The sequence below is a fragment of the Macaca fascicularis genome, chromosome 11 (assembly GCF_037993035.2).
Source record: "Macaca fascicularis isolate 582-1 chromosome 11, T2T-MFA8v1.1".
Lineage (NCBI taxonomy): Eukaryota > Metazoa > Chordata > Mammalia > Primates > Cercopithecidae > Macaca > Macaca fascicularis.
Window position 1 is genome coordinate 114,723,382 of NC_088385.1, and position 11,104 is coordinate 114,734,485.

The 11,104-nt window shown below is 41.4% G+C and overlaps 1 protein-coding gene across 1 annotated transcript; it reads left to right on the forward strand.

Annotated features, from left to right (window-relative positions):
- Window positions 1–200: 200 nt before the first annotated feature.
- LOC102135548 (ret finger protein-like 3) lies at window positions 201–3,335 on the forward strand. Its single transcript, XM_005572135.4, has 2 exons — window positions 201–467; window positions 2,445–3,335. Exons 1-2 carry the CDS (start codon window positions 245–247, stop codon window positions 3,017–3,019), a joined length of 798 nt encoding a protein of 265 aa, XP_005572192.3. The 5' UTR covers window positions 201–244; the 3' UTR covers window positions 3,020–3,335.
- Window positions 3,336–11,104: the final 7,769 nt, after the last annotated feature.

The window sequence follows — 11,104 nt, forward strand, 5'->3', positions numbered from 1 at the left end:
CAAATCTCTGAAGACAAGGGCATGTGCTGGAGTGTTGGTACTCACGGCCTTGATCTAGGGACTACAAAGCTGGAACACAGTAACTCTATGCATGGAAAGTTGTCACTTGTTACACACTAAGAGGCTGTCAGTTCATGAAAATTCACTTCCATGTGTATTTTTGTTTTCCCTGACAGTGACCACGGATGAACTCTTAAAAGAAGCAACCAGATGTCCCATCTGCACAGCTTACTTAGAAAAGCCAATGTCCTTGGAGTGTGAATGCGTCTTCTGCCTCAGCTGCACCAATTCACTGCAGCAAGAGCCCCACGGGGAAGGTGTCTTGTGTCCCTTCTGCCTGGTGGCTTCTCAGAAAAACAACATCAGGCTCAATCGGCAGCTGGGGAGTCTGGTTTCCCACATTAAGGAACTGGAGCCCAAGCTGAAAAAGATTCTGAAGATGAACCCAAGAATGCGGAAGTGCCAAGGTAAGGAGTCTGTATACCCTGCCCCTTCCTACTACCAAAAGAGGAAAAAGTACTGTTGCAATTGGCTCTCCGGACCGTATGGGAATTAGCTGATGTCTGGCACCTGAAACTGAAATGTTCCTCTGGCATCAGTGATTCTCAGCCCTGACAACACGTAGAAACACCTGGTTTTATTTTTTGCTCTCCAACAAAAAATACCCGTGTCTATGTCATGGCTTAGACAAGGGATTCTCAAAACTTAAAAGAAATGTGTACACATTTATGAGATACACGTGCAATTTGGTTACATTTCCACTGATACTGTAAGAGATCCCTTTTCTTCACATCCTCACTGGCATTTGTTTTATTTTGTGCTTTTGATAATAGCCACTTTAACCAGGTGAAATGATATCTTATTGTGGTTTTTATTTGCATTTATCTGAGTGTTGTTGAGAATTTTTTAATACTCCTATTGGACATTCATATGCCTTCTCTCAAGAGATGTCTTGAAATTCTTTGCCCGCTTTTTTTTTGTTTTTGTTTTTGTTTTTGAGACGGAGTCTCGCTCTGTCGCCCAAGCTGGAGTGCAGGGGCCGGATCTCAGCTCACTGCAAGCTCCGCCTTCCGGGTCTACGCCATTCTCCTGCCTCAGCCTCCGGAGTAGCTGGGACTACAGGCGCCCGCCACCTCGCCCGGCTAGTTTTTTGTATTTTGTAGTAGAGACCGGGTTTCACCGTGTTAGCCAGGCTGGTCTGGATCTCCTGACCTCGTGATCCGCCCGTCTCGGCCTCCCAAAGTGCTGGGATTACAGGCTTGAGCCACCGCGCCCGGCCCTCTTTGCCCGCTTTTTAATGAGAATGTTTGATTTTCTGCTGCTGTTTGAGTCTGTTGTATATTATTCATATTAATTTTGTCAGATGAATAGTTTACAAATCTTTTGTCTCATTCTACAGGTCTTTTGAAATAACCCCATTTGACCAAAAAAAAAAAAAAAAAAAAAAAAAGACAATATTTTAAAAAACCCAGAAAGCCTATGTGACTACATATTCAAATTTTGGGAGTTCCAGGGACAGGCAAAGGCATAGAAACCTATTTAACAAAATAATAGCTGATACCTTATTTTAATGTACAAAATCTACATTGGTGGTCACATCTGTCTTTAGGCTTGAAGGATAACAGGTTCTGTAGATTTACTTTTTCCAGAATGGTCTAGACAATAAATTTTCCTAGACCAGATCCCACCCCTTCCTTTCTTCCTCTTCCATTAAAGTTGGTGACTTCACTTTTCAACTACATACGCAATGCTGTAAAGTGCTCATTCTAATAACTTTTAAATACCTTTATCTCATCTCTTAAATTTAAGCCCATTAACACTGTCTTGCTTAAGGCCCCAACTCCCCCATAGGATGAAGAGCATCCTTGCGTCTAGGTCCTTATCTTCCTCTTGGCCTTAGATTCTCCTAACATCCAGGCATGGGACCTCTGTCATCCATTATCAGCTGCAGAGATATCCCATCTCCTGTCAAAACCGTGAACAAAAGTCACTGGTTACAAATATGGAGAACAAAAGCCTGGATTCATGCCCTAGACACTATTTAAATTGGACTAATAAAATGTGAAAAAAGAAACATATCATTTAATATAGCAAACTTGCATTGTCTTTATTATCACTCATTTTTCACTCATCAGTATAGTAGAAAGAGGGTTGTGGTGTCTGTCTTGAGGTCTCCAAGCAGAAGAAATACATGACATAAACACACACACAGCGTAATGTAGAATAAGAACTTCTACTATAAGTAAGAGCCAGGTATTACAACGAGTATATCTGTGAGAATTTCAACTACTCAGGGAAGTTGCCTCGAGAAAAGTTCTGACTTCAGGAAAAAAAGCAGAATGGCAGAAACCAAAGTCGATGAGATATTTGGGACTTGGCAGTAGAGGAGTGAAATGGGCTTGGCTTCTGTGCATTTGCTCAGCTGCTTGTTTTTCTTTTCACAGTGGAGGTGACCTTGGATGTTGACACAGCTCACAACCTCCTCCTCATTTCTGAAGACCTCAGGAGCGTCCGATGTGGGAGGATCCATCAGAATCGGCCAAACAGTGCTGAGAGATTCAACTTGGCGGGTGCTGTCCTGGGCTCCCCTGGTTTCACCTCTGGCCGCCACTACTGGGAGGTGGACCTAGGAACAAGCACAGAATGGAATCTGGGAGTCTGCAGAGAATCTGCTAGCCGCAAAGGGAACATCCAAATGACCACAGAGCATGGATTCTGGATTGTGAGTTTGAGGGCTGAGGGCTTCCACTTTGCTAACACAAGCCCTCCAACACCCCTCTGGGTGAACCCCAATTTACAGCGAATGGGGATTTTTATGGATAGAGGCATGGGAGACATCTCCTTTTACCACCTTGGAGATGGATCCCACATCTATACATTCACGAAAGTTTTTCCTGAGGAGCCACTGCGCCCATATTTTGCTCCTTCCACCCTCCCAGATCAGGGTGTCCTGAGTGTCTGTCCTGTGATAAACCCAGGCACTGCCCATCCTCTAGTCCATCCTGGGGAGGGCAAATAAACCCCCACTGCATAGAAACAGGTTCGGGAAATTAAATTATTTGGTGGGTAGACCTAGGAAGTTTCTGTTGGGTATATATATTTTACAAAATCATGGCACAAAAATATAGACCATTCCATGATGTAGTTAACTTCATAGATTCATTAGGATAAAAGCTGAGTTTTAAATATTGATTATTGTCACCATCAAACGTGTGAGTTTTGTGTTTATATTTTGTTTCCTAATGATATGTATTGTATTCTTAAATTCCAAATGCTTTACCTTTTATTTCTGTAAGTTCAGCTTGATGTATTACGGAGTTTATAAGTTAAATAAATATTTGGCTGTAACCAAATGGATTATGTGAGTTTCTAAATAATAAGGGTGCAATACTTTTTATTCCTAGAGCAATGTGTGTGGGGGTGGGGTGGGGGGGTGGGTAGGGGTGTGTGTGTGTGTGTGTGTATTTGAACAAGACAAATGTGGATAAATACCTGTGTCCTATCCAGCACTGAATGACTTTCCACCGCCACAGCTCCGTGGAGCTAACATTGTCTTGGACGTGAGCTTGTCTACATTAACAATGGTGAATTCCCCCACTGTAGAATGTACTGTTTTGTCTCCAGTGCACTCCTGGTAATACCTGACTCTCTCAGCCGATCCTTCCTCCTTCCATTTCCCCTGTGGGGTCCTCTGTGCTGTGCTCCTCTGGCTGGCACAGCTCTGGTCACTGTGGAGATGCGTGCTGGGGGCCAGGCAGTCATGCTCTTATCACAAGTCAGTTCCCTGCAGGAGGGATCTACTGAAACTAGTGCTGGTTTTTTCAAGTGTTCTTTGCATATTAAATCATTGGCAACTTTTACATACTTTAAAATTTTTTTTTTAAGAGCCTTATTCTGTCACCCAGGCTGGAGTGCAGTGGTGTGATCTCAGCTAACTGCAGCCTTGACCTCCCCAGGTGCAGGCGATCCTCCTACCTCAGCCTCCCTGTAGCCCCAGCTGGCACTACAGGTGTGCACCACCATGCCCGGCTAATTTCTCCTCCCCCCCTTTTTTTTTTAAATAGAAACGGGGTTTCACCGTGTTCCCCACACTGGTCTCAAACTCCTGGGTTCAAGCAATCTGCCCACCTTGGCCTCCCCAAATGTTGGGATTACAGATGTGAGCCACTGCTCCCGGCCTTGTATCCCATTTTTAAGAATCGTTGAAGACGGTCAAGGGTCTGGCTTGTCAGCATTGTGAACTGATTCAGAAAAGGCCCTGCCTCCCCGCCACGTGAATGTGCTGGGGATATATGCAATATACCTTGATTGAAAAGTACACTTGCAGCAAAGTCAGGAAGATTCTAGGATACATATACCTATCCTGACCGGCATAGGTAAGTTTCCCAGACTCTGAATTCATGTGGTTTCAGAGAAACTAGTGGAGGAAAAGGTAGGAGCAGGAGGAAAAGGAAGAAGCCAAGAAAAAGTGAAATTTTAGGTAAAAACCCAAGTTTTTAAAATAAAATAAATAAATAAATAAATAAATAATTTTTAGAGACAGGGTCTCACTATGTTGCCCAGGCTGGGCTGGAACTCCTAGTGTAAAGCTATTCTCCCACCTCAGCCTCCCCAGTAGTTGGGGTTAAAAGTGCCAGCTACCACATCCTGCCTCAAATATTCTTTAATTTCTTTTGAGACATCTTTGACCCATGTGTTACTAAATCTCTAAACATTTTCAGAGAAGAGTGTCGTTTAATATTTTTGAAATTTTCTGTCTTTCTGCTATAGACGGCTATTCTGATCTATTGTGATCTGAAAGCATCCTTTGTATGATTTATATTATTTTCTTGTGTTTTATGGCCCAGAATATGGTCTATATTGAATATTCCTTGAGGGCAGACCAGGCACCGGGCCTCAATCTCGGGTGCCATCTGCTGGTTGTTAGAACAAACTGCCCGAGAAAGGCTCCCTCAAATCCCCTCATTGCTGGGTTCCCCACATGGTAAACTGAATGAACACCAAGGAGCTCCTCTTGCTCCATGCACTCCAGCAGAAAAGCCCTGCGGGTGGGCATTTGTCAGCTTCTCCTCTGGACAAAGATGCCCAGGTCAGAAACACATCCCTGAGACCCTCCCAGCATCTAGATAGCAGCCCAGGCTGTGACATCTCACCCTCAGGCCAGATCCAAGCAGTGAAATATATAATCTAATCTCTTCCCCAACCCACCCCCTTGAGTCCCGATTTTCCTTCTCCCATTCTCAACTCTTCCACCCCTGAATGATCTAAAACCATAAGGAAATCTTTTTTGAATATATATATATATATATATATATATATATATATATATATAAATAAATAAAGAGGGCCATCTCATTTCATGTAGGTTGTAATATAAGGAAAATAGTAAGATTGTAAAAATATATTTTACTTTTGATATGGTTATTAACAAAGAGAAATGAAAAAATAACGCCAGGAACTTGAATAGCCCACTGATTATCTGGGAACATTATTTCTGTTTGTTTTTAAATCAAACTTCTAAACACAGATCTTAATCCCAGCACTTTGGGAGGCCAAGGCGGGTGGATCACAAGGTCAGGAGTTCAAGACCAGCCTGGCCAACATGGTGAAACCCCGTCTCTACTAAAAATACAAAAATTAGCCAGGTGTGGTGCCGGGTGCCTGTAGTCCCAGCTACTTAGGAGGCTGAGGGAGGAGAATCGCTTGAACCTGGGAGGTGGAGGTTTCAGTGAGCCAAGATCGCGCCATTGCACTCCAGCCTGGGTGACAGAGTGAGACTCCGTCTCAAAAAAAAAAAAAAAAAAAAAAAAAAAATCATGAAGAAAAAGCCCATTTGAAGAAATCATTTTGGTCTAATGAGGGTGATTTTAGGAAAGACTTATGATTAGGTTGAATTAATTTCCTTGATCTAAAATAAATATGAAGGCTGGGCATGGTGGCTCATGCCTGTAATCCCAGTACTTTGGGAGGTCCAGGTGAGAGGATCACTTGAGGTCAGGAGTTGGAGACCAGCTTGGGCAGTATAGTGAGACCTCCGTCTCTAATTAACTAACTAATTAATTAATTAATTATGAGGTGGTTTTACTTTGTGAGTAAAAAGTACTGAAAACTAGCTCCATTCATTGCATAAGGGCTAATAGTGGTGCCAAATATTTGGCTTTGAAAGTTTTCGGGTCGAATTCTAAATTTTGTCATATGCAAACATGATATTCAAAAGCTAATCCAGAAGAAGGGGTATGTCTATATTAATCAAAATACAACCACTTGCAGGATAAATTGCTGTCCTTTGCATGTGGTGCTTCTCTATATCTCCATATCTTCAGTAAAAAACTCATTGATTCCAGATTTAAATCAATATCTGACTGAGTGGGTAAAGTGGGAGAGAGGACTTTCTATGTAAAAGCCCCGTATAGGTGGGTCCCATTCCATATCTCAGCTCCCTTCAGAAGCAGCTGGAGCAAGAGAAGCATCTTGTGGAAGTGAGTTCAATGTTATTCCTTTCTCACTTCTCAGCTTTCTACAAAAGGCAAATATAAGACAGCAACATCCAGGGAATGAAGTAATTAATGCTGCAAGTATGGTCTGAGGCCAACTCCATGCCAGCACAGTGGGAACACTTAGGGACACGGGATCCCCTGCCCAGTAGCTGAAGGCAGGACTAGATTCTCAATACACAGGCTGGGGGGTCTGACAGATTATTTCAATCAAATCATAGCTTGGGCTACTCTAGGAGATGATAACTTGAGCTTCCCTCATTGACTTAACCCTTCAGCTGCTGCTGTGGGTCTGTGCCCAGCCTGGTGGGATCAGATGAAGAGTTGGAGGGGCTCTGAGTCTAGGCTAGGGATGTCTCAGACAAAATAATGTAATTCATATGTAGCTATGTATTTCCTGATAGCCAAGTTAAAAAATGTAACAAGAAACAAGATAAATTAATTTTAATATCCAAAGGATTATCATTTTAACATGTAAATCAATTTTCACCTTATTAATGAGACATTTTTCTGATCACGTCTTCAAAATCTGGGGCATATTTCACACTCAAAGCATGTCTCACTGTAGATAAGCCTCATTGCAGGTGACAAGAGCCACATGTGGTTGTCAGCTCCTGTATTAGTCCAGTTCCATTCCCTTTCATAATCTCAACTCCAAGCCAAGTGACAGATCACACCCTTTATTTCAACTAGAATTTCAAATTCAGAAGACCAGGGCCATTCACATATATTCGTATACATACGAGAGAGAGAGTCCTTAGCCCTTGCCTTGTGCTAGGGATGGTATATAATATCTCTATGAATGCGAAGATGAAATAGCCCCAGTTCTTTCATCTCCTGGATCTCCATTACTATTATGTATGTTTCACTCCGGCAGCAGCAGCAAAGGCTGCACACTTTCAAGAAGCAAGCAGATGTCCTATCCGTCTTGTAATGTGGCTACATCTTCTGCCTCCATTGCTTCAACTTACTGAAGACAGAATCTCAAAAGGAGAGTTTATTGTGCACTTTCTGCTAGTTTCTCAAAAGAATTAGATCAAGACAAATCAACACCTGGCGAAGCTGATTTCCAAGATCAAGGAACTGGAACCCAGCTGAAAGCTATTCTATGCCTGACCTCAAGGATGCCGAAGTTCCAAGGTTAGGTAAATGGAGCCCGCCCCACGAAGGCCCCAGAAAAGCCAACAGTGAAAAATGCTCTCCATTAAATATAGGAGTCAGCTGAATTTTGGCACCTAATGTTCTTACGCTCTTTAAGCAACACTAGTTCTCTTTCCTGAGTAAGGATTAGAACCACCTGGATTTTTCGAAGAAAGTTTAATGTTTAAGTGATGCCCTGTACCTGTGCTGTCCAACATGATAGCCACTGTAACCACTAACAACTTGAAATGTGGCTAGAGCCACATATGGAAAGAGAATATTTTTGATCAAGTTAAATACAAAAATTATTAAAATTATTCACCTGTTTCTTTTTATGTTTGATAATGTGGCTACTAGAAACTTTAATATTATACACGTGGTTGGCATTATGTTTCTATTGGGAACACTATGCTGGATCATGGCTTTTCAAACTTTTATGCATCAGATTCCTGGGGGACTTGTTAAAATGCTAATTCTGATTCTGCAGCTCTAGGCTGGCCCGCAAATCTACATTTCTCTCCCAGGTGCCCAGATGATGCTGTTGCAGCTGGTTCCCAGCCACACACTGAATAGCAAGGGCCTGGTATCAGCTGCATCTGAGCTTCTTTCTGGCTGTGAGGCTCATTACCCTGCAATGTTTAGAAGCATTCTGGTGATTTTTAATAACCCACAATGAGTCTTGGCAACCATTATGATGAATGAATTTATTCCAGGGCTAATGCCCCCAAGCAAACAGTGATAAAAGTGCATGTGGTTATTGATCCTATAGATGTAGATTTGGTTGTTCTGGCCCCGAGCACTACATCATGTGCTAACCACATGTAGCAGGCACTAAAGGAAATAATGCCCGATTCAATATCACAACTTAACTCTGAGTAATTTTTGTGACCCAATATGGTGGAATGTATATATTTAAAGTGAATTATCAGAACTCAGCTGCCTGTGTAATGTGCTAAAGTCAGCATGCCAGCCTATACCTACCAGATTCCTGCACACAGACTCATTCGAATGTGCAAAGTCTTCAGGCATCTCTCTCTGTTCCTAGTGTCTATTACAATGTGTCATAGAATTAATGGTGGCTGCTTTGGGTTTGAATGCAATAGATGCACTGCCCACTTGCTGAGAGGTTGATTTTTTTCTTCCACAGTAGATATGACCTTGGATGTTGACACAGCTGATGAGATCCTTGTCATTTCTGATGACCTGCAGAGTGTCCAATGTGAGCATATGGAACAGAAGCTGAAAGAGCATGCTGAGATTGACCTTCAGAGTTTGGGCTCCTCTCAGTTCACTTCCAGTTGCCATTATTAGGAAGAAGATTTGGGAACAAGCACAGAATCAGACCTAAGAGCTTGCAAAGAATCTCTTCACCAGCGACGAGAGATCAAACTGTCTACAGAACTTGAATTTTGGACACTGAGTTTGAGAAGGCAACGTGCTTCTCAGCCAGCACTCTGCTTCTGACTGCACCGTGGGTGGATCCCTGGTTACACAAAGAAGGGATTTTGCTGGATACTGGCGTTGCAAACAGTATTTGTTGTTACCTTAGTGATGGATCCCGTATCTTTTTTTTTGAGACGGAGTCTGGCGCTGTTGCCCAGGCTGGAGTGCAATGGTGTGATCTCAGCTCACTGCAACCTCTGCCTCCCAAGTTCAAGCAATTCTCCTGCCTCAGCCTCCCAAGTAGCTGGGACTACAGGCATGTGCTACCACACCTGGCTAGTTTTTTTTTTTTTTTTTAGTAGAGACGGGGTCTTGATCTCCCAACCTCGTGATCCACCCCCCTCTTGGCCTCCCAAAGTGCTGGGGTTGCAGGTGTGAGCCACTGTGCCTGGCGATGGATCTCATATCTTTACATCAACCACTGTCTCTGCTTCCCAGCCACTGTGCCCATTCTTTTCTTCTCCAAATCCAAATAATGGTGAGCAATGCTCCTTGAGTATCTTATCCTGTTTGTGAATCTGAGCATCTCACTCCACCAGCATAACCCAGGATAGACCAATAAAACCAGGCAAACAAATAGCTTTCATCGAAAAGTACCTTGTACTCATATCTACAACCTTTTCTCTTAGCATGCATGTTCTACAATGTAATCACAGATAAATTACAGGCCATTTTATTAATCATGAGCAGAAATAAATTAATTAGAAAATAAGTGACATTAAATATATCATAGTCATCCTCTTTTGGTCTTACGTTTCTATTTCTGTTTCTACAACTGTGTCCTAAACTCCCAGATCAATTTCTAAATGTTTTATTTCTGTAAGATCAACTTAGTGTGTTATGGAAGTTATGAATTAAATAAATATTTGGATGTGACAGAATGGATTTTGTGATTTTCTACATTGCAGAGAAACAATACCTCTTACTTACAGTGAAAGTGCCTGAGTGTTTAAACATAGAGAAAATTGATAAATACTAGCATATCCCAAATTGAAAAGATAACTTTTCACTACCACGGCATAGGATATCTAACATTTTCTTGCACATGTGCTCATCTAGGTGAATGATACTTCGCTTTCCACAGTGAAAGTCCCTGACAACTACTATTCTACTTTGTCTCTGTGAATTTGACCACTCTAGGTACCTCACAGGAGTGAAATACAGTATTTTTCCTTTTGTGACTGCCTTATTTTACTTAGCATAATGTCTTAAAGGTTCATCCATGTTATAGCATATGACAGAATTTATTTCCTTATTGAGGCTGATTAATATTACATTGTATGTATATGTCACATTTTATTGTCTATTCATAGCTGATGGACAATTGGTTAGCTTTCCTTTTTTTTTTTTTTTTTTGGCTGTTGTGAATAATACTGCTATGAATGTGAGTGTACAAATAAATACCTATTTGAGTCCTTGTTTTCAATTCTTTTGGAGATATATCCAGATGTAGAATTGCTGAATCATATGATAATTCCATTTTTAATTTTTTGAGGACCCACTATACTGCTTTAAACAGAAGCTTAACAAATTTACATTTCCACCAGCAATACACAGGGTTCCAATTTCTCCACACCCCCCCAACATTTGCTAATTTTTTCTTCCTTTTTTTTAAAGTAGCTATCTTAATGGGTATGAAGTGATATCTTAATGGGTATGAAGTGATACCTCGGTGTGATTTTCACTTGTATTTCTCTAATTAGTGATGTTGAGCACTAATCTAGTTAGTTGAGCATTCATCTAGGTGAATGATATTTCAGGATGGATTTTTCTATTTCCTCAAAAATTATCATTGAAATTAAAATAGAGATTGCATTGAATCTATAGATCATTTTGGGTACTACCTACGTCTTAACAATATGAAAGCTTCCACTCCACTAACATAGCTGTCTTTCCATTTACTTGTATTGTCTTTAATTTCTTTCAGCAACATTTTGTAGTTATTAGCATACAAGTCTATTGCCTCATTAGTCAAGTTTATTCCTAAGTATTTTATTCTTTTTGATACTGTTGTCAATGGAAATGTG

Coding starts and splice junctions, on each gene's coding strand:
- LOC102135548 (XM_005572135.4), top strand. CDS start 245: ATGTCCTTGGAGTGTGAATGCGTCTTCTGCCTCAGCTGCACCAATTCA. Junction 468..2,444: donor AAGAATGCGGAAGTGCCAAG/GTAAGGAGTCTG, acceptor TTCTTTTCACAG/TGGAGGTGACCTTGGATGTT.